Source organism: Acanthochromis polyacanthus, chromosome 16 (genome assembly GCF_021347895.1).
Source record: "Acanthochromis polyacanthus isolate Apoly-LR-REF ecotype Palm Island chromosome 16, KAUST_Apoly_ChrSc, whole genome shotgun sequence".
NCBI lineage: Eukaryota > Metazoa > Chordata > Actinopteri > Pomacentridae > Acanthochromis > Acanthochromis polyacanthus.
This window is the reverse complement of record NC_067128.1, coordinates 10,566,414-10,589,727: the sequence shown is the minus strand read 5'-3', so window position 1 is coordinate 10,589,727 and position 23,314 is coordinate 10,566,414. Positions and strand designations below refer to the sequence as shown.

The 23,314-nt window shown below is 42.0% G+C and overlaps 1 protein-coding gene across 1 annotated transcript in view; it reads right to left on the bottom strand.

Moving 5' to 3' along the window:
- Positions 1–23,314, bottom strand: part of syne1a (spectrin repeat containing, nuclear envelope 1a) — a 131,769-nt gene that overhangs the window by 75,962 nt on the left and 32,493 nt on the right. The window contains 23 exon segments of the mRNA XM_051960973.1: positions 940–1,095; positions 2,350–2,493; positions 3,112–3,294; positions 5,823–6,000; positions 9,450–9,586; positions 11,012–11,371; positions 12,947–13,111; positions 13,236–13,545; positions 14,689–14,861; positions 15,151–15,430; positions 15,527–15,688; positions 15,793–15,998; positions 16,410–16,522; positions 17,163–17,370; positions 17,887–18,090; positions 19,012–19,113; positions 19,227–19,409; positions 20,124–20,282; positions 20,957–21,110; positions 21,246–21,425; positions 22,019–22,674; positions 22,808–22,961; positions 23,118–23,284. Of these exon segments, the coding sequence (XP_051816933.1) occupies positions 940–1,095; positions 2,350–2,493; positions 3,112–3,294; positions 5,823–6,000; positions 9,450–9,586; positions 11,012–11,371; positions 12,947–13,111; positions 13,236–13,545; positions 14,689–14,861; positions 15,151–15,430; positions 15,527–15,688; positions 15,793–15,998; positions 16,410–16,522; positions 17,163–17,370; positions 17,887–18,090; positions 19,012–19,113; positions 19,227–19,409; positions 20,124–20,282; positions 20,957–21,110; positions 21,246–21,425; positions 22,019–22,674; positions 22,808–22,961; positions 23,118–23,284 (4,734 nt within the window).

Genomic DNA, 23,314 nt, shown 5'->3' with positions numbered 1-23,314 from the left:
TAAAACACACTCTGTAAACACACTCTTCAGATACTATATTGGTTCTGACAAACAGGTTAGCGCTGAGTTGAACATGATGGACAGTCGTTTCCGGTGCACAACAACACTGTCTTCAAATTGTTCTGTTTGAAATTACAGCCTTGTTTTTCCTCTCAGACGTCTCCAGAGACCCTTCCACCCCCACATTACAACACAAACACAACATATTTATTTGCAGCCATCAAACTTACATTTCTAACATCTGTCTAACTGTAGAGTGGAGAAATTAAAAGCTAGAGTAACTAGTGGCAATTTTAAATGACTTTTCCTGTCTCCATGTCTGGCAGGGAAGAGGAACTAAAAATAGCACTCCACTAGCTAGCCAGCAAAGTAAATAAATCCCATTCATCATTGCTGGGGTACTCTCATTGTCCTGAGGTATGAGAATGGTGCTTTGCGGTCAGTGTAATGCTTTGTTCTGTAATATATCAAATTAATCATAAGAGTGTGACCAATCTAATGAGAGCTTCAAAAAGGTCAGCTTCTTCAGCATTGACACATTCCAGCTCTGACATTTCAGAAGTGCTGTAGTGGATAAAGGTAAGCTACACTACCTTGGCCTCTTTATGTTGATGAAGCTGCAACCAGAGGGACCTTTTGAAGGTGAGATAGATTATTGTCCTCAGGTAAATTACTCTGGATACTAACACTTCCTTGGGTGCAATATCTTTACCAGAGGCGAGCTGATTAGGGCAACCAGGACTAATGTGCAACTGGGGAATATTCTTTAACACAACCAATCACACAGATCAACACCGAACAAAATGGCAGGACAGACAGCTCCGAAGTTTTCAAGCAAGGCACGTTTAGGCATGCTGCAGCATTTCTGTGACAGAAGCGCGCGTACAGTAAGGCGAAAAGACAGGAGGCCATGTGGTTACTGTGTGAGAGCAGTGTTACCTTGGTTAAGTTGCTGAGGGCCAGGTACTGTGCCGACAGCTGAGATACTCTGTGGACGAAGCCCTTGCCGGCTGCTTGTCCCTCCCAGAGATGATGAGCTCTTTCTCTCAGCCTCCCCAGCTCTACCTCTCGACTGGCCATCTCGTCCAGTACGCACTGGACCGGCATAAGGCAGGAGAAGGAGGAGATGGAGATGCAAGAACAGGTGGAGCAATAAAAAGGTGGGTGAGGAGGGAGTGTGGGGTTAAGGGTGACAGATTGGAAATGATGGTTGTGTGTGAGGGCAGTAAAATGAAACAACAACAAAATAATGTGTTTTTCATGACAGCGGAGACAGAGACAGGCGGCGTGAAAGCACAGAGGAGGGATACAGGGTTGAGTTCACATGTCAGAAGTACAGACAGAGTGACGAGACCACAGCAAAATACGTGGATAAAAACAGGGGAAAAGAACATCGTAATACAAGCATCAGCAGTATTTCTCTTGATGCTCATTTTTAAATAGAAACACTGTTATTCAGTTAGACACCACATTCTGTAATGTGGTGTCTAACTGTTATTCAGTTAGACACCACATTACAGAATGAGAGGAAGACACAAGGTTGATAAAGTAATGCAAAGGCGGGGGTGTAGATGTGAAAAGGTAAAGAGGATTTTGCCAACACAGGTTCGTACACTGAAGACAGCATGTATTGTATTGTACTTCAGATGTTCAGGGAAGAAATGTAATTGCTTGCAGGGCCAGACAAAAGGCAATGAGGATAAGTGCTACAGCGGGCGACAGAGTAAATACAAAAATAGCAACAATGATAAGGGCAGAGCTTTGAGATGGGCTTGATATTTTTTTTTCTCTTTGTCAGTTTTATCTTTTTAACGCTTCATGCCTCTCTTCCTTTTTGTCTCTGTCAGACGCGGCAGAGGCTGTTATCTCATCCTGAAAAAAAGGCCTTTTTAGCTATGCAGTGCTTCAGCTGTGACAGAAGGAGAAATAATTAGATTTCTGGACTTTTCCTCTGACTATTGTGTCAAGACGCTCCTCTATTTTGATCTAGCGGTGCTCGACAAATGTAATTAGGTCCTTCTCTTTTCCCCACTGATTTGGAAATGTACTTCAGGGATCCATATCTGATGAAGAGCTTACTATTTAGTAACCTTGGAAAATCTACTTAATATGCAATTTATGGTGTAATGACAAGGTCTACTTGAGTGAGGAGAGGAAAGGAACCAACATCAGTGACAGCAGATATAAAGACAAATGTAAAAAGGCACACGCTAATGTAAAGCAGTTCAAGGAAAATGGATCCCACAGCATGGATTAAAATGTCGTTAGGTGTTGCAAAATCTCTTGCTACAGGAATGGCAATGAAACACTGTTAAAACTAGCAGACAGCACCATGAATGACTTAAGTACCTGTAGTTTGCTGAGCTCCTGTTTCTTGGCTGGAAGGTCGTGGAGTCGAGCACTGCTCTCCTGAACTCTGACCTCTGTGCTGTTAAGCCAGTCCTGCAGAGGCTCAGCACTGGCCTCAAACTCTGTCATCTGGGACTGCAGGTTCTAGAAATGTGACACATTAGTAGGGCTGGACCCGAATATTCGTTCGCTACGGCGGTATCCGGATATTAATTTTGGTATCCGAATATTCGGACGTTGGACGTTACGGGGCGGAACGAATATTCGGATATTCGTCTTTAATAGGGCCTGAATATCCGGAGACCAGAAACCACTATTCGGGCAAGCCTTACACATTAGTAGTAAAATTTTGCTATAAACCATGTCTGCACAAACTAATACATTCAGTTTATTAGACAGGGTAAGCATTTTAATGTTAAGTTGAAATTATTTATTCATTATAATCTGATGTCAGATCTAAGATGTACATTAAATCCATACTGACATCTGCACATGTGCATAGCCTCTAGTATTTAGTAAATATTCCTTCTCACAATAAATCAAAGCAAATTAGTGCTTTAACATAAAAGTATATGGATTATGACAAGAGGTGAGCAACCACATAGATGGATATATTTCAGACAGATAATGAGTCTGCACTCATGTAAAGAGCTAAACAACGCAGCTGACCTTTATTTCACCTTACAGTCAGTCAGATTTTATTCCTCAGAGGACACTTCAGCAAAGAAAACGGCATCCAAACAAAAATAAATGCAAACCAACCTTGAGCGCATCTTCTCTCATTTGCAGGTTATTCATCAGGCTCTTCCAGTCCTCTCGAGCATTCGCCACCTTGGCCTTGATTCCCTCCACTCTGTCTTTGGACACTACAGCCATCAGCAGCTCCCCACTGGCTCCTACTGTACTCAGCCTGGCCTGGCCATTCTCCCTGTCACTCAAGAACTCCTGAGGGGATACAAAGACAAAGGAGCTCTGACTATTTAACACAAACATGCACACAAAGGGAGGAGGGTGTCAAAGTGAAAGGAGGAAAAAAAATGGACTGAATGACGACTCTCAACTTTTTTTTCTGCCTTTTGTTTCTCATGCAATGGATGATGGATAAGTGAAATCAATATAGCCAGTCTCTAATGGCTAACAGATTTAATTTCAGTGTCCCAGAATCTTACTATACACTGTGAAACGGAGTAATTACAGGGAACCGAGTTCTTACTAATTCTATATGCATGGACAGAAGGAGGATCCTGACCCAGAGATGCATTTAAAGACGAGGAAAGAGAGTGAGCCTAAAATGCGTTGGGTTTTTACATAGCTCCTCTGTACCCACCCACTGACAATGTACACACATATTAAGACACACACGCATATGCAGTATACACACACAGACATCCCTCCCTCAGAGCTGAGCTGATGACAGTAGCGCAGCAGGGACCACTCCACCATCTGTGCAGTCAGCACATCACTTACACACACTATAGCTTCAGCCTCCTTATTCTCACACACACACACACACACACACACACACACACACACACACACACACACACACACACACACACAGAAAGTCTGCGTCTTTCACTGTCTCCCTCAATCTCTCTTTATCTCACTGTCTCTTTATTTTTTGTCGCCACTCTATATTCATTCACAATGTTTTTCACACTTAACACAATTCTCAGCCTGCCAATGTATCTGTATGCCACCAATTAAGCATGACACAATGGATGCCCCTGCCCCTCCCACGCTGGCCCTCCTGGAGGTCAGCCATGTGGAAACATTGTTCCACATTCCTCACCAAGTCAATAATAAATAAAACATGATTGCCTCTGTATTCCTCCCTCCTTCACTGCCACATGCTCTATGAAATTCCCTCTCATCCTCAGAGATTGTCGAGAAACTTCTGAAGGTGTAAACACATAAAATCTTACAAAGTCCTTCTTTAATCGTCCTTTTGAAAAGTATCTTTTTCACATTGCATGTTCTGACTTTAGGCTCCAGCACCCCCCGCGACCCTAGTGAGGATAAAGCGGTGTATAGAGGATGGATGGATGGATGTTCTGACTTTCTGAGCTGTCGCTTCTCTGTGACCATGTGACTGTCATTATGTAAATTATGGATCAGAGGTTTTACCACTGCTGAACCGCAGTTTCAAAACAGCAAGAGTACAATCAAGTTCGTATTGTCTTAACACAAGAGCTCAACAGTAATACCACATTTCCTTGCCGGTAATGTGTTGGTGGATGTGGTCAGGTGTCTGAGAGGTAATTAACTGTCTGGTGCAGGGATGTAGGGACGTCTACCTTAACAGAGAAGCACCTGACTCTAAGCCAGGGCCCTGCGGTGCTCTGAAGAAGCTGCCAGGCCAACAGAGTGTCAGAGAAAGACACAGACTTCTCAGAAAGACACACAGAGATATTTTTGAAGAGAATGACAGAGAGACCCCACTGTGGAGCTTTCTCTTATCCCTTTTGGCTATGTGCCTATTTCCAGTTAATCCTGCCTACTGCAGGTCCCATCACTCCAACAAGCCCACCAGAGGACACTAAACAGTGGGCATGTTAATTTAGACATCCCTTGGAGCAATCTCATATTGTAGGTGAGTTGATTCTTCAAACATTAGATTACTTGACTTTTCTTTGTAGTAGCAGTCCTTTCTCGGCCAGTCACCGCTATGCAAAGAAAGTCAAAGCTAGTACTGGTGTGCAATTAGCAGCTCTGGATTGACATATCACTCAAAATTATGCAGATTTTAAGCTTCTCTAGGAGCAGACCAGCTTTTTATCAGTGATAAAAAGCTTGTCAACTTCAATGCCCCCAAAGCGGAGAAAAACTCAGGTTTATGTAAGTGAATAAATGAAAGTGCCTTAGCTCTGCTATCAACAGATGCTGACTCTGAAACCATCACTGCTCCAGTGGAGCTGGTTAATGGACAATATAAAACAGAATATATTGCCATGCTGGGTGATAATTCTCAGATATGAGACTATGACCGGATGTCATTATCTTCCCTGCAAACACTCTACCAGCACAAAACAAGTTATTAAAAACGTAATTTTCTCAAAAAGCTGGATTAAAGCAATATTTAGAAACAGTTCCATTCAAATAAAATACTACTTTCTATTCCTCCTCCAGTACATTCTGTCCCTGAACAATATTACAAAAATCTGATTAAATGTGTGTATTTGCTTTTCTGTGTCTGGTAGGGCTGTTTTGGGACAACGTCTGTGGTGCACAGGAGGTGGTGCATTTTTTATTTCTAGCAGCAAAAATGGAATCCAAACTGAGAAAGCGCAGTAACATCTGAATATTCTGAACAAAATACCAATTTCCGCATATCTTCAATGTGTAGTGCAAAGCATCCCACCAAAGACTGCACATGTCCACAATTTTATGCCACCAACATTTTGAGAACGTTGACAATTTCACAGATGTCAACTGTAAATAAGAGTTAGGGGGGAAAAAAAGACGAGTCTTACTTGAATCCTCTGCAAAGCGGTGGAGGCCTCTGTGACAGTCTGCGGCACATCGAAGCATTTGGCGGTGCTGATTTTGGCATTGACCAACCACTGCTGGAAGTCTCTCAGGGCAGCACGGAACCTCTGCTCTAACAGGCGCTCCTTATTCTGACACTCCCTGGATGCACGGAGGCTGAGGCTGCGAGGAGGTAAGAAAGAAAAGGCTTAACTCATTTAACATGTTCCTCACAGGTTGGAATCTCCCTCAAGAGATGAACAAAGAGAAAAAGAAGCTACAACCAGAAGGAAGTGTTTGCCGTCTATTGGCCATGTGTTCGTCAAAACAAAGAAGGCTCGTGCAGATGCTCAGATGCTGTCCGTACTGTACACACATCACGCAGGAACAGCATAAAGCCAAGCCTGGGAAGTGAGCAGGAATGAGAAACGGGCAGGTGGAGAAATGGTAAAGTGGGTGAAGTGGAAGGAATGAGGACTGGGGCAAAGAGGCCGAGTGGGGGGATGGTGGTAAGGGGTACCGCGTGGGAGGGGGTTGAGAGGCAACATATGATTGGGGCAAGAGTTCACAGGGGTGACAAGATGTAGAGAACGAGGCATGACAGCTTGCCTCGCTATAAGAAAAACGGTGAGATGGAGGAGATTAGTATGGAGGGTGACAAGATACAAAAGGGAGACTGTGACATTTTGATTTCAGTGAGTTTTATTTTAACAGACTTTTCTGCTGCTGTTCATCTGTCCTTCACCATTAATAGCTGTAACCATTGAATACAGCAGCAAAATAGACAGATCAATAGCACCAAGTATTGTAGCGTATTGAAGGAAATAAAAAGAATTCCGACACACACACAGGTAGGATTTTTGGCAGAAAGAATAAAGGAAACTGGAAGAAGTTAACTGCATGAACACTCAGTTTTTTTGTTTTTTTTTTACTTTTAAAGTCAATAATTCTCTGGCATGAAAGAGTGTAAAAAACACAGCGTTCCACCACCCTGACCTCTCCATCATTTTTTTCCACCTTCCTACATATGAGGCAAATTGCACCACATAAATTGTGAGGTTTGGAATGTACAACATGCATGTAGCTTCCTGGGATACTGTGCTGTGTAATTTATGTATGTCACATGATTTACTTCCTTTTGTTTCAACACGCAACTGTGCATTTTCATTCATTCATTTATTCAACCTTTATTTAAACTCGCAAAACACCGAGGTATGGAAGGTTTACTTATGGTGTTGCTGAGCAGTATAATTGAATTCCAACCGAAAACAAAAACAAAGCAGGACAACAAAAGAAAAGAATCTCAGGGTTTCACATGTAGAGGGCAGAGGGTGAAGGTTAAAGGAGGGAGGCGAAGAAGTGATGGAAAGGATGACAGAAGGGAAACAAGGTGCGCAGCTGTTTAAGCAAGAGTTGCTGTCCAAAGGGAGGCATGGAAAAAAAACAAAAACAAGGCAAGAACACACACCTCCCTCCTGCTGTAACAGACCTCCAACACACACAAACACAATAATGGACACACAAACCTATGCACACAAATACCCTTGAGTTTTAATGGTGTGATGAGGGCATGAAAGGCTAACGCAGTGGGGCTAGCACGGGTGTAGAAGAAGCACTTTTTTCTGCTGTGACAGACAAAATCTGGCAAGTGCTATGAAGAGGAGGGGGGAGTCGCTGCCTTTTCCTCCTCCGACTCTCGTTTTCATTCTGTCTGCTCACTCTTCTTAATGTAGGACAGGTGCAAAGTATGCACAGGCCAAGTCTATAACAGACTAAAGGGCCAAGTGAATAGGGAAAGGTGCTGTTTTTGCCAATCAGCAGCCGAAGCCAATTAACTGCCAAAAGCATTTCCAACAAGTTGACCTCACTCGGGTGTTTTGCCAACAAATGTTAGTCACAGTGCAGCACATTAAAATCACATCTATGTAAAGAAAGTAGATGATTTGTGCTGCTGTAGAAGTTCATAAATATTATTGAATATGTATATCTGTGTGCATGCATGATCTTTTGTTTGCAGTGTTATTCTTTCAAAGCAGGCAGTTAGAGCTTTAGTAAACAGACTAAAGCGAGCGATGTATCAGTATGGGAAAAACGGCCTTTCAGATGTGTCTAATTTCCTGAAAAATCGCACTGAACCTTGCATAAGAATCAACCTGAGAAGAACTCAAAACACAGGGAACAAACACAGGTAAGGGAAGGCAGTTACATGTCGCTTAGCAACTGATGGCGCTGTTGCTCTCTGTCACCTTTCACCATCCTCTGGCTGACATCACCGCAACTCTGAGATGGTGCCACACACACACACCCACACATCGACACACACACACACACCTATAACACAAAGAAGCTTGTAAAACTGAGTACTAACGTGAGCTGTTCAGTGGGAGAACCCTCTCCTTCTACTGCTGTGTTATGGAATAAACACTTCAATGTATGTTAGCTCATGTTGTATGTAGTATGTAAGTTGTGTAGAATATGTTGTATGATGTATGTACGTAACACATCCCTTATAGCACCAAAATTGAGCCACAGCAAAATGGTTTAATGTTCCCTTGTCTGAAAAAAATCCAAAAATTCAGCAAAAAATTCCCTAAATTTATAAAAAAAAATTTACAACATCGCCAAATTTGGCAATAAATAAAAAATAAAGAAAATTGAAATAAAAATATTTTCAAAAAATGAATAAAAATCTTCAAAAAAATTATAAAAATATCTAAAGTGATTCCATGTATAACAATAAAAGTTCTAATACTTTATTTAAGAACATTTGGGAAAAATAAATAAACCAAAATCCAGCGAATATATAAAATATATTCTAGGTCAGTAGTTTCCAACTTAGGGGGTCAAAAGTCGAATCAGCGAAAAAGCGAATTTCGCTGGATTTTGGTAGATTTTTCCCCTGAATGTTTTCAAAGAAACATTTTTTTTTTTACATTTCTTTTTTCCACCAAAAAATATTGAAAAACTTCCCAAAAATATTGAAATGTGGAAGTTTTCACTGTGAAAATTTCTTTTTTTTCCACACTTTCAAAATTTAAAACGGGTCAATTTGACCCGCTAGGACGACAGGAGGGTTAAACCTTCAAAATATGACTTTTTCCAATATCAAAATACTTTGCCATTTCACAATATATAATGACATGGCTCATGCATGCAAAATGACAGTTAATAAGTTAGACAGCATAGTACAGGATCTTTATTATCTATACTACAGACAAGCTGCCTTTAGCCTCACTACACAGAGCTAAAAACAATAAAAGGAAATAAGCTGAACACAGTATGAACAAACATAATTTTAAAAGCAGACATGCAATTAAACCAAATGAAAACGTAGAAGGTCCAAATGTTTGTGAAATCACTGGGATGCATTGCACTCAGCATTCACATTATAATTACTTGTCCACAGCATTTTTCTGATGCATCTACCTGCTGCTGTAGACTGTTCTGGCTAAAAGTGCACATAAAAAGGGTAACCTGAATTATTATTATTATTGACACCATTAATTTTAATTGAAAGTCCATAAGCAGCAACACAGCTCTATCTAATACGTCTGTTTTTCATTTTGCATCCACAAAAACGCACAAACAGAAAGATTCCTCAGCGTTCGCTCAAGCAGAAAGATTCCTCTCACCTGTTGTGCTGTTTGATGAGCGCGGTAACCCGGTCTGATTGCGAGCCCAGGTCTCTGGAGTACTGCACCAGGTCATTCAGTTGGCCTTTCAACTTCTCTGCCATCGGCTCGGCACTCTGCAAGCCCTCCAGTATATCCTAAACAACACAGAACAGACACCAGCTGGCTCAGTGTGACTGTGTCTGTGTCAAGGGGAGACACGCACAGTACGGATCTGCATGACACCCTTCTATAAGTGAACTCGCATTCCTATTCACACCCTGCTTTTTTTGCTTTTCTCACACTCACACACACGCTCCAGCACATACTCACAGCACTGCTTGTACAATAGCATTTCTGTTCTTCGCGGAGTGTGCCAGGAAGGAGCTGTGGATAACGTTCTCCCGCTCGTCCTAGCGTGCCTCACATTCTGCACTCACACAGTCATGTAATCCTGTGCCATGAAATATGTACAAGCTCGCTCTCTCTCTGACTCTCACCCGCTCGCTCTCTTTCTGACGTATAACGATTAAACAACCCTCCCTCTGCTGCTCTTGTGGACCTCGGCGCTCTCTTCTCCTTCTTCTCCTTCTCTCCCTCCTCCTATCATTCTACCACTTTCTCTCGGTCCCTCCTCCCACTCCTTTCACTTATTCCCTCTCACACATTTTTTCCTCCCTCTCGCTCTCTCTCTCTCTCACGATCTCTCCTGGTGGAATTCAGCTGTCAGCCCTCACAGATGCAGAATTGGTTGAAACAAGCACGTAACGAAAACAAGGCTGGACACAGGAAGTAGGCTGGAGGAGGAGAGAGAGAGAAGCGGAGGAGGGGAAAGACTCCTCCTCTGTTATTTGACAGCCCTAAATTGAGAAGAACTGGAGAAAGGGATGGCCCGAAGAAGCCCGGGGAGGAGTGTGTGGCTGTACATGCTGGCATGGCCTTGACAATACAGAGAAATTGTCACTCTGTAAACATCCTGTGGAGGTTAGAAACAGGAGCAGCAGGGGAGGTGAGGAGCAAGAGCATCTAAGAAATAACGCCTGCAGCCAAGAAAGACATCTCTGCACACTTCAGACCAACCAAGTCAGTACAGACAGGAGAAAAATAAGGAAAACAATTAGGGGGATGTTTGGGTGGGAAAGATAATGGAAAATAATGGGAAAAAAAAAAAAAACAACAAAAGGGGGAGGGGTAGAGGGGGACAGCAGGGGAAGACAGAATGAGCTGAAAACCAGGGAAAGTGATGGGATTGTAGCTGTCACTCCGCCGTCATTCCAGTAAAGCTGATTTACAAACTAATCTGTTTTTAGGATTTACAAATAGAATGGATAATTACTGGCAGAGGAAGCGTAGCTGAATGCAGAGGATGTATGTCTGTCTGTGCAAGTGTGTGTCTCTGGGGACTTTCCATTAAACAGGCTAATCACCGTCTCTGATGGTACAGTACCACACAGTAGACACTGTCAGCTTTTACACACAGCAGTGACTTTTCACTTATTACTTAAAAAAACAATGGTGAGAAGATTAACAGAGACTAATTTAGACATTGTGTTACTATTATGTTTATTTAAATTTCATGCTACCTTAGCCAGCTGCCATCCTTCCACTGCTTCCTCGCCGTTGCTCCGCCCTTCAGCTTTCACCAGCTCCTGACTCCACCCTCTCAGTTGTCCATCTAACTCTTTCAACTCGTCCTCCAGTTTGGCGGTTAGATGCTCGTATTCTTCTTCCAAAGCCGCTGCAGCAGCCAGAGCCCCCTCGAGGCCATCCCTGGCCCTTAGGGCGGCCCCCTCCCACTGCTCCAAAGCATGCGACAGCGCCCCCAGCTGTCGATCCATGGCCTCACAGCCTCCCGCCGCCGTGTGCTCCGCTGTGGACGCTGCACTGCGACGTACCCGACTGAGGCGCTCTCGGCCTTCCAGGAGGCGACACTCAACACGCTCCTAGAGAGATAGTGGAAACAAAGTTGCTACGGAAACTGTGGCTACAGAAACAGCAATCTCTGGTTGTGCAGTTTATTCTATTTAAAGCTGCCATATATTCTTTTTCTCTTACGTCTTTGACTCCATCACGTTTTATCTTTACCTCTAATTCTTTGATTCTGATGTCCCATATTTTCATTTGAAATCTCAGGCTTCTCTCTCTATACTGATACTGATTTCCTCCCTCTTCATCCCCCTTCACCTCCATCCCTCACTCTCTATGAGAAGGTAGCACTCGGTTGGCAGACGACATGAAAAGCAAACACTTGAGTTTGATGCAATAGCAGCGAGCTGAGAGGGGGATTGAAAGGGGCTAAAAAAACGACATCTTATCATTGTAGTGTGCTTGAGTATACAGATACAAAGATTAATGTTGAGACCATGAGTGAAAAATGAAAATGAAAGCTAGCTTGTGTATACAAGAAACGATATCTTCTCTTTTACTGAAATGCTTCACACCATGGCTTTGCAAACACACATTTAAATTGTGAAAATTAAGGCCCACGTGTAAAATTTAAATGCAAATGAATTTCTCCTCACATATTTTCTCTGCTCTGTAATTGTAGAATTGTCAGGCAGGGAAAACTGTAGGCATTAATTCCATTGCTCTTCTCTTTTACCTCTTATTTTTGCATGATAGTAATCCAATGTATTGGCAGGAAAATGTATCAGGAGAGACAGAGATATTTGGCATTGATATGGGAACAAACTGAGAACCAATTCCAATTCCCTACATAATTTGCTCTCCCCTTCACAGCGAGAATCCATTAAGATTAGATTAAGCAATCAGTTATATACGCAAGAGATAATAGGTAAAACACTTTTAAACCGGGATTCAAAGGAACGGCACATACCTGAAGCATGCGTGGGACTAAAACTCAGAGTGGAGCTAATTCAGTTAGAATTGTTTTCATTTGCACATAATAAATGCAATACTACTACAAAATAAGTGCTGTTGATACTGCGCTATTGTTTTATTCTGATGTACTCCTAAGAATATTGCTAGATGTTCAGTTACCTAACACTTACCACAGTAAACCTACACAAAAACGCCAGCAAATAAACAGTTTAAATGAATCATTAATCATCAGTGAACTTTCAATCTCAGTTTTTATGGCAAGGAAATCACCAAATACTTTACAGTTCCTAGATAACTGATCAAACCTGATCTGTTGATGAACACTGTATGAATGACACAAAGTTCCACGAACGCTGCCTAGTGGACTTTGTGTGATGAAATTTTCCTCTTAAATGGTGCACGGTATTCTAACATTGAGTGCTACATTTGGTTTTAAATTGAGTGAATCCAAATTAATGCTAGATTGTTTGTTTGTATTGTACAGCACGCTAGCCTTGCCACCTGTTAGCTCTGCAACAGCCTGTCAATTTATTGAAACCGTTCGTTTTCATTGGGAATGATGAAACCAGTAATTTCTTTTGTAGCTAAAGTTCAAATATTCCAGTGTAGAAACTCTTCTACTGCAAATGTAAAAGTGATCAACATGTTCTTAATTTGTATGCAACCCTCTTTCTTACCCTGACTTCAGACAGTTTCTTTTTGATCGATGCAGAGTCTCCTGATGTATCCGACCAATGCTGTAGCTCCTCCCCTGCAGTCATCAGCCAATCAGTGAGTTCCCTGACAGCCTCCAGGTAGTCCTGGTGCTCCAACACCACTGCTTGTGCCAAACGTACTCTTTCCTACAGAATTAACACAAATGAGGTTTACGCTTTAGAAGTTGGCAATATTACAGCAAAAACTAAGCTGAAAGAGGTTCAAGATCTTTTTCTTCTATATTGAAGAATAAAATAAAGTCCTTCATACCTCCACCAAAGCTGTGAGATCATCAAACTGCATTTGCAGCTGGGTACGAGCACCATGGTTAAAGCTGGCATCACCAGTTTTCTTGAACAGTTCTCTGGCTTTTTCTTCCAGGCTGGATAGCGCCATCTGGTGGTCTTCAAGGTCAGCCAGCAGGGCTCTCAGTCTCTCCAGCTGTGATGCCTTTTCTCTGGGTCCTGGCTGGGGTGTGAGAGGGGCACACACCTCCCGCTCAACAGCCTCCATCCAACACCGCAGCTGGGCAGCACTCTCAAGATATCCTCCCCACTGAGACACAGTCCACTCTAATCGACTGCAGGGAAGACAGTAGATCTCGGTTTCAGTGTGTGACTGGCACATAAAGGAATTATACAGTTTGAACAGACAAAAACATGTGTAGAATATCCAATGCATGCACGTGCAAAGAATATACAACCTACTTTGTAAAATAATAACACATTTTTAATGGACAGTAAAGACTTGTTTGGCGTGTTTGATCTGTGATTGTTATTAAACATATAGCTAAAAATGTGTAAAAGTAGGAAAAACATGACATTTATACAAATGTATGTGTAATCTAAATACTTTAAACTCCTATATTCTTCACTCATTGTATATATGATAATCAAGACAAAAACACAGTGTATGCTTTTTGACTCTCTTACACCGCTACAGTGTATATTTCAGACCCATGACAGGCGCAAGAAACGTAAACTGTCAGCAATACTGGCTTATTGCCTTTTATCCCCTTTTATCGAGAGGTTCAAACATACACAGACACAGATACACACCCATAATTTTCCTTGCCATCTGTTACCCCTGCATGTACAAATAACGCCAATATCCACACACTCACACACACATGCATCTCTATTTCACCTGCTACCCCTCGCCTCCTGTTATCCCCTTCCCCTTAAAACACAAACACACCCCATGTGTGACCCACTGTTTGCCATCCTCCATTAAGTCCCTAATGAGATCAATTTTTTCTTGGAGGGGCCATAATTGCTCAATTAAACACACACGCACAAGCCAGTGCATGTGCATGTTGTCATGCGCGCACACGTACACAGAGGAGCACACACTATGACACATCAATCAGCATTACAAAATGAGACAAATACTTCTCATTATGTATTTAACCTAATGGTAATTAATAGCACTGACACATTAATTTATCAAGATGAAAAAAAACTATTCCCAGCAGAGAGGATTTTTGGCACAAAGTTAAATGGCCTCAAAAATGTCCACAGGTAAATATTTTACGTCACATAAAAAAGAACGTAAACAATGGCTAAATTAAACACGATTACAGTTAACACAGAACAGATACAGTGTCTGCAATGATAGGACTGCTTGTTTTGGAGTTATTAACTGCACCCTGTGTGTACTCTATATACACTGGAATAATGTCATCAGAGTATATTGCGGGAAATACTTCAAGGTGAGAGTCTACCTGTGGCAGCTCATTGCGGTCACAAGTAGTGTGGCCCACGCATCCTCCACCTCCTGCAGCTGAGAGCGGACCATTTCCTGTCCGGCAGCTCCATAACTGCGCAGGGCCAGCTCACCCTTACCCATCGCCATGTTCAGCTTAACCTCCCCCTCTCCCTTTAAAAGCAGGATGTCCTGTGCAAACAGACATCATAGTGAATTGGATTTAGACATCAGAATTTTAAGTGGAAAAGTTTCTTAAGCAAACAGCCCCCTCTTGTGTTCATTGGAACAATTGTATATTGTAATAGAAGTAGACTTTTTTTAAAAACTATGATAGAATAAAATAAATTGATTACGCAGTGAAGAAAAAAATATGTGTATGCTCAATGGATCCTTACAATCACTTTATGCATTTCATAAACTAGTTATATTTTATGAAAATTACAGGTATGGATAGACTCCTAGTGAAACTCCCTCTCACCTGCACAGTCTCCAGCCTCTGCTCTAACTGCTCTTTGGTCCCCATTGTGCTGTCTACTGTACCCAGTCGCTCCTGGATCTCCTCCAGCCAGGCCCAGACTCCCAGGAGGGTCTCACCAAAGGCCTGGCTCTCCTGGCAGCCTCGCAGCCTCTCCCTGGCTGCTCTCAGCAGGGCCTGGTGCTCCATCTGTAGCTGGCCTGTCACTCTGACCTCTCCTCCTGACCCCCGGCCTGCTTCTGACAGAGCATGGGCCTCCTGACAGAGGCGCTCGATAGATTCCCTTACAGAAGAAATGGATATGTTATCCCTCAGAATAATTAACAGATGAAGGTATAGCATGTATAACATATGGCCCCAGATGCCCACATATACAAACCTTCTTGCTATCAGTTCCTTATGGAGGTCTTCCATCTTCTCCAGCTCTTCAGTGGTATCTGGGGCTCCTTGCTGGCTGTCTGCCCCAATAACAGGCTCACTCTTGAGGCTGACATCCATCTGCTTCAGCCAGTCTCTTATACCTTCCACGCAGTCATCAAAACTAGGAATGGAGAGGGGGAGGGAGAGAAGAGGCAAGAGGTGAGTTTATATTTAATTAAAATTCCTTGGCATAAAATGTAAGAAATGCCAAGAGCAATAACTTACTTTTTCAGAAGGTCAATGCTCTCTTCCAAGTCTTGCTGGTTTTGAGAGCAGCTGTCGAGGTAGTTCCTCCACTCTCTCTGACAGAAGGAGAGATTGTCTTGGACCTGTGCTGCTCCAGCTTTGGGCAGATGGAGCTGGAGCTTCTTGGCCTCCTCACAAACCTGAGAGAGACGTTCCTCACCCTCTGACGTCCGCTCAATTGACACCTGTGGATGTAGGAAGAGAAACATTTTACTAATAAAAACTGATGTACCTGCTAAATTGAAGAAATCAAAATCCACAACCTTCAGATCAGGACTTATAACATTTTTCACATGAGCAAAATTTCCAAGCTTCAAAAAATTACTTCTCTGGGAGTGTTTGTGCTTTCAGTGCAATCCCTTTGTGTCATTCTCAACCTAGGTTGAGACATAGGTTTATCTTAGTCCAATATTGATACTAAATTAAATGTAAAGTCCCAAATTTATTGTTAAATATTAATTTAAATATTTGCAATGATAAAATTATAACCTACAAATTAAATCATTACAGATACAGAGAGGTTTTTGGCTTATCGCAACGTCCTAACAACTGCATCATAGCAAAGACAGTATAAAAAGTATGACATAAATCAATACCTTTAGCCTTTGCAACTTGGCTCCAAGGACGACAACATCTCCTGATTGGTTAGAGCATTCTTTTAGCTCCAACTTCAAATCAGTGAGCCACAACTGGAAGTCTTGGACGAGCTCTGCTTTGAGAAACGGAAAGAACGAACATCCTTGAATCCTCCTTGAATTATATGGTGACAAGTTGAGGAAAACTGACGTGTGACAAATAACGGTGGAAAAGACTTAAAAGTGGAGGAACCTGAAGGCGAGAAGAGGCAATGTGTTGAGGCAGATGGGAAGTGTGGGCGTGTCCATGCTATGCAGTGCTAGGTTGCCTTGGTAACAAGCCCAAAATGACTCCCTCGAGAACAGATGTGACATTACTCTCCGAGGCACAGGTGTGTGTCGGAGCACTGAGAGTGCACCGGTGTACCTGGCAGTGTGTGTGAATGGAGTGTGAGTTTTAGTGGGCGGATTGAGTGTGCTCTGGGGAAAAATGTGGGATAATCAACACCAAATCTGTTGCACTACTAACATGGACAATGACATTGCTTCGTGTAATAGTGTACTGTTTAATTGGTTAATTATGAGGCTTAAAGTGTTATTAAAATTCTAATTTATCCTCATCAGGAAATGAGTTACGGTAACTACATAATTTAACTATGAGATAAATCACCAAATATATTTGGGATAAAGAAAAATTTAGTCCTCTCTATAAGCATCTGATGCACCATCAGGACAGAACTCCTCATACCAAAGCTGATAAATGAAATCTTTTACCATTGAAGTGGAGCTGTAGCCCATCCTGCAGGTTTCCTCTGGTCTTGTTACAGCGTTGGGCAACAGCCTCTGTTCGCTTGGCAATGGAAGTGAGATCAGAGGAGAGGAGTGACAGCTCCTGAGATGGGTGTGATCTGCACAGGGCAGTCAGGGCATCTCTAGCCGAGTCCATGTCTTCCCTCTGTTGCTGTACAACGCTCTGCAGATCCTGTAAATGAAACATAGTAAGAAATAAAGAGTGAGAGCCTGAGCGCATTCGTTATTATGGCTGGTGGTGGAACAATACAGACACATCTACAGTAAATCCCCCTATCTGTGTCTGTTGTACTGTGTCTATCACACAGAAGTGTTCTAAAATAAAATGTTCTGACAGCCTAAAAGACGGGGTTCTGTTGTTTGTCTGATCTATTGTCCTGAGTAAGGTCACATTTGTGTAATGCATAAAGGTTTTTAGAATTGATCATTATCATTATCTTTTATGGTGAGTGTCCTGCTGGAACAATAACAACTGTCATATAATAATTGGCTACTTTTATAAGGAATGTCGCTAATTAAGGCAACAAAACACATAGATCATGTCTTTTTCACTTTATTTTAGAGGTTGGAAGTTGGAAGTAATACAAATTTCTATAAATGAAAGAAGAAAAGCAACAGAAACAACAAAATAAACAATTGGACACTGCACTTAAACTTAGTGTGTTTTTGAGACAGACTCATTCCATACCTTAACTGTACTAATGTCTTCAAGGGAAGTAGCTTCGGTGAGATCAGATAAGGAACCTTCAACCGCCTCCAGCCGCTCGGCCATCTGGGACATGAGGTCTTCCAGTCGCTGCTTCTGGAAGTTGAAGTAGGTCAGAGTGTGTTTGGCCTGATTGTACACTTCCTGCGCATGGGCCATCTTCTTCCTCAGATCTGACTCCAGAACCTGGTTCAATAAAATCAGTAAGCCACATCTTACAGTCAGCTTTACATAGCACAAAGGCACTGAAGAGTATATTTAATTTTCTACGAAGTATGACGCAGCAATGTCGTTTTGTAGAATCATGCATGCATGTTCCTTTTCTGTACATACTACACACACTTTTTCTCAGTTCAGTTTCAAAATACTTCATATGTCAATCAAGGAGCAATTTGAAGTATCAAGGCTGACAACAAAACAAACACAGAAATCTCACCGACCTACACCTATGCCTTAATATGTTAGGAAAAGTTTAAATACAGAAGAAAAAGTTTAATTTCTCAGAAATCTATAACAATGACAGTCCATGGGTGACCAACAAGGGCACATACTATGAGTTTGTATTGTAGAGTAGAGGTTTGCAACTGGTTCTTGTCGTTTTTACAATAAGAAGTAAACCAGCAAAAAAATTAAAAGGATGAAATGCTTTCAATAAAGGAGGAATGAATCAGTGCAAATATTCCCTAATGTACTATAAAACTATTGCAGATGCTGCTGAGCCATATTACGGCAACATGAATGCATCCACAGTCCGCACATCTTCACACATGAATACTTTGACATAATACATCACTTACAATGTGTTTTCTAAAAGCAAACATTAAAGATTCAAGAGGTTTGCTTGAATACTTTTTACTATTAACGGATTTTGGGGGAAAAAAAAATCCATATTACTAAGCAAAATAAAAGTATTTTCTTCAGTTTTTGTGTATAATTAAATGTGAACTAGAGGGCGTAAAATCTTCACCCTACTATGTTATAAATTTATCCATATTTAGCAGTTTTCAGTTCTCATCATTATTACAATATTATCATTGCTGTTATTTAGAAAAGCTGCAGCCTCCGTTGCATATTTGAGAAAACTCCTTTACTTCTCGCCATATTCACCTGCATTTGTAATGGGGTTTCCTGCAGTTTGGCTTGCTCCTTCAGCTCCGTCACTCTCTCCTGCAGGACGTCCAGCCTCTGCTCCCTCTTTTCAACCTCAGCCTGTAGATCAAAGTGCAAGACAATTAAATCACGCCCACTCCCAATTCAGTGAACATTACACCACCATCATCACTCATACGTTCTGTTCTGCAGACGGCCCAGTGTGCTCTGACCTGAAAGGTGGCAAGATGGGCCTCTGTCTTCTCCTTGTTGCTTAGACTGGTGATGGTGTCAGTGAGATCAGCGATGGAGGGGGCGCTCCACTGGTTGATGTCCTGCTCCATGGCCTTCAGGTCATCCCAAAGTGACACACAGTAGCCGAGTCTCTCTGTGTTGGTTCGTATTTTCTCTGAGACCTGAAAGAACACACACCAGCAGCCTGTTTGAGCACAGAACAAAATACAGCTCAATCAACAGGAGAGGATGGACCCCTCTCTTTTGTCTTCAGCTTTCTCTCAGTCTCCCTGTAACAAGGGATGGTATGCTTAACTGGGAGATGGAAGAAAATCGCCGCTTAATTAGTTTGACAGATGTGGGAGTGAGAAGTGAGAGAGACACAGAAAGGCAGATAACCTGTCTAGACTTGTTTATTTTTCTGTCTCATTTGTGACAGCTGAGCAGCCAACTAACTCCCAAAAGAGGAGAAAATGTAAAAAAATAAATAAAAAATGAGGGAAAAGAAGAGAAATAAAGATCATTAAATGAGTAATGGTGCAAGTGTTTGGCAGAGCTGGATTGTGGACGTTATAATAGATTTTTTTCAAAGCCACAGTAAACAATACAACACATTTCTTTATGCTCTTCATATCATTATCATATTACCCTTCCACACTCGGGTAAAACAATATGGACTATTGACTTTTTGAACAAAATATTAATGGATGGAATTGTGGTCAATTTGTTAATGCTACAATACTCACAAATATTTTTCTTTAAAATATCTGATTATACAAGTCTAGCATGTTAATCTTTCATGCATTTATCTAAATTAATTGAGTGACTTTTGTCGTTGTCTACATTTCTAATAAAGCAGTTTCAAAGCACCACACATGACATCAAGTCCAACTCACCACCAGCCACTGATCTCTGAGTGTCTCCATGTCTGTCTGGATGGAGCCCATATCAGAGGTGGGAACCTTCGCCAGCTCTCTCTGCAGGTCTTCGACTGTGCTGATGAGGAGATCCATGTCTTCCTGTTTTTCTTTCAGCTCAGCTTGAATGGCCTCATGCTGCAGGGACAGAGAGGAGAGCAGAGAGAATGACAACAGGCCACCACTAGAGGGAGAGAAACAGTGCAAAGTGGAAGGAAGACCAGTTTTTAATCACTGAGATGCATCAGATTGAGACTTAACATCACTTAATAATATGCAGGATAACTAATGCACATTTAACTTGTTACCACCCAGTAAAAGCAATATATGTTTGTTTAAACTTCCCTGATGGACTGAAAAAAATTCTTCTGCATCCTATAAAATAAACTCACTGAATAACCAGAACGGTGAGTCATACAGGTGAAAACATCTTGTTCTCAGCTCATTAAAAGAGGATGTTTTGGACATACATATTTTGCACAGGAGAACAACAAATCCAACAACCCAATTTATCAGGAAAGTAATCGACCTTTTCCATGACACTTTGACTTATCACATCCGGGAAATCCCTGGCAATGAGGCACCAGCCTCACAGCAAGCTAATATGCACCTGGAACCGGGATCCTATAACTTGTGCATCTAAATGGCTAACATGGTTGTTTTTACGGTTACCATTTACAGCAGAGGTTTCTTAGAACAACGGACATTCTGTCTTGACTGCCCTGATAACGTCTCAGTGGCATATTTAACAAGACAAAGCAGAAAATTCAACAATAATAATGCATTTCAGAGAAAAACAAAAAGATACTGACTTGTGTAAAAGTCCTTTTAGCCTCCTGAGCAGTATGGTTATGGTCAGGCAGGTTGTGAGCTACAGCCTGAGCATTCTCCACAACTGTGGCGAGGAGTGACTTCAAGTGGCAGAACCGACGAAGAAGATCCACCACAGTGCCACTCTGTTCCTGACTGCATGTAGAAACAGGGATACAGCGATTACTTTTCAAGTGGTAATGAAAACTGGAGAACCAAAATCACAAACAGCAAAAGACTTCAAACTGCGTGAAAGAGTCAAAATCAGTCTCCACCATCTCTAATCCGTACCTGTTGGTGATCAGTGTACTGACATTCTCCCAGGCTGTCTTTACCAGAGCTACCTCCCTGAGAGCTTCTCCTGCCAGCTCACTGTCTCTTCGGGCCAGCTGGTTTCCCTTCTCTTCTAACCACCGTTGGGAGTGCTGCAGGGACTGGAGCTCATCCTCCAGCTGGACAAAGAAACGCAGCCTGGGAGAAATAGATCCAGAAGAAAACAATAGGGATTACTCGCCTGAGCCCAACATAATATATCTCATTTTTCAGGAGATCAAATTTTAATGGATTTGCCCACGTGTGGTTTAGTTTTCAGTAATATACAGTATATTAACATATTCTTGAGGAGTTTGGAATATGGTGTCTGAATCAAAAGCTTACAAGGTGCATTTAAAAGAAGAAGTACTATATTATCAGCATGTATTAAAGGAAACAAATGACTCATAGGCTGAGAAATAATATTTTGTAGAAAAACAATGAGTCAAATTAATTCAGTAAAACCAGGCTTTTAATCCAAATGAAGAAGGTAAGTTGAGTCAAATGAGGGCGATTTGCCATAAAATACATATATTGTCTGTTAAGTTATTATGATAAGAGATAAGTTATTATCCATGGTTAGCATAAAAGAGAATCGAAGAAGCTGAAAATGATATGCCTAGAGGAACAAAAAGCTATTTCAATGTTTACAATTTGTAACGGATTAACACAAATATTGCTATAGAAATGGTGATACTAAATATCCTAATATGTCTATTAGTTTAGGTGTGTTGAGTAATACATATTTATACCTGTTTTGAAAGGCTTGTACAGAGCTCTCTCTGGTCCCCTCCTGGTTTGCATTGTCTTCCAATTTCTTTAAATTCTTCATCACCTCCTCCCTCCTCTCTCTGAAAGAGCTCCACAAGGCCCCTAAGGCATCTGCTTCACTTTGCCTCCATCCCACGCCCCTCTGCACCTCCTCCAGAGCCAGTGTCAGGGCCACTACCTGTCCTCTACAAGATGTTCGTCCCTGAGGATGGCTCACATCTTTGGAGCCCCTCCACTCTGCTCCACACAGGTGCAGGTGTGCTTTGCTTAGCTGCCCATCTAACCCGACGGCCCCTGCCTCAAGCCGAGCCACATCTTTAGCCACTTCCCCTATTCCATGATGCAGCTCTTCAGCTTTGGAGCGATCCCAGCTCCCCCTGCCCTCCACAGCCTCATGAAGGTGGCGCACAGCACTGGTTGCTGCTCCATGCTTCTCAATGAAAGTCTTTAACTCAGTAAGGCACTCTTTACGGAGGAGCAGGAGGCGCTGGGATTCACTGAGGGGTTGTAGGCAGTCCTCTCTCCAGCCCTGCAGCTGCTGCTGGGCCTCCAGGGTGGAACTGCAAAGCAGGGTGGCCTCTTTTTGATGGAGAGTTTCTCTCTGTGACACATTCTCCTGTAGTTGTGTCTCATGCTCCTGCAACAAGAGGGTTCAATTAGATTCATTTATATTAGCTCGAACAGCAATCAATATAAACTTGACTACTGTAACTGCTCTAAGAAAACCTACAAAAAACATCACAGTTGACAGCAAATTACTGATTTCTCACCTTCAGCTTTGCAAGTGCAGCCTCAAGATCAGCAATATCAACCTGGGAAGAGCTTCTCAAGCCAGACAGAAGGTTTTCACTCCTTTGGGCCACGCTCTGCAGCGCCTGATCAAACTGCTCCAACTGCTCCAACTGCAAGTCCAGCAGCTGAAGCCTAAAGGACAGATGGAGGGCAATTTGGATTAAGAATATGACCCTGATTACTGTTTTGCAACTTGGGTAAGCTTGTATTAGATAAATGTATGAATCCAGTCATGTATTGGTAACTAGATGTACATAATTTATAAAATAGTAACATAAAAACAAATACCTGTGCGATATGCTGTTCTGTGCTGAATTGCATCTCTGCTGTAGTTGCATGAGATCATCACTGAGTTCTTGAATACAAGTTTCGGGTGCTGTGGGGTACAGACAAAGCCTGAGATTCACAAGACCCTGGAGAAGAGCCTCATAGGACGGGGTCTCCCTCTGCATTTCCTGGATTGGTGAGTAAATATACAAAAATTA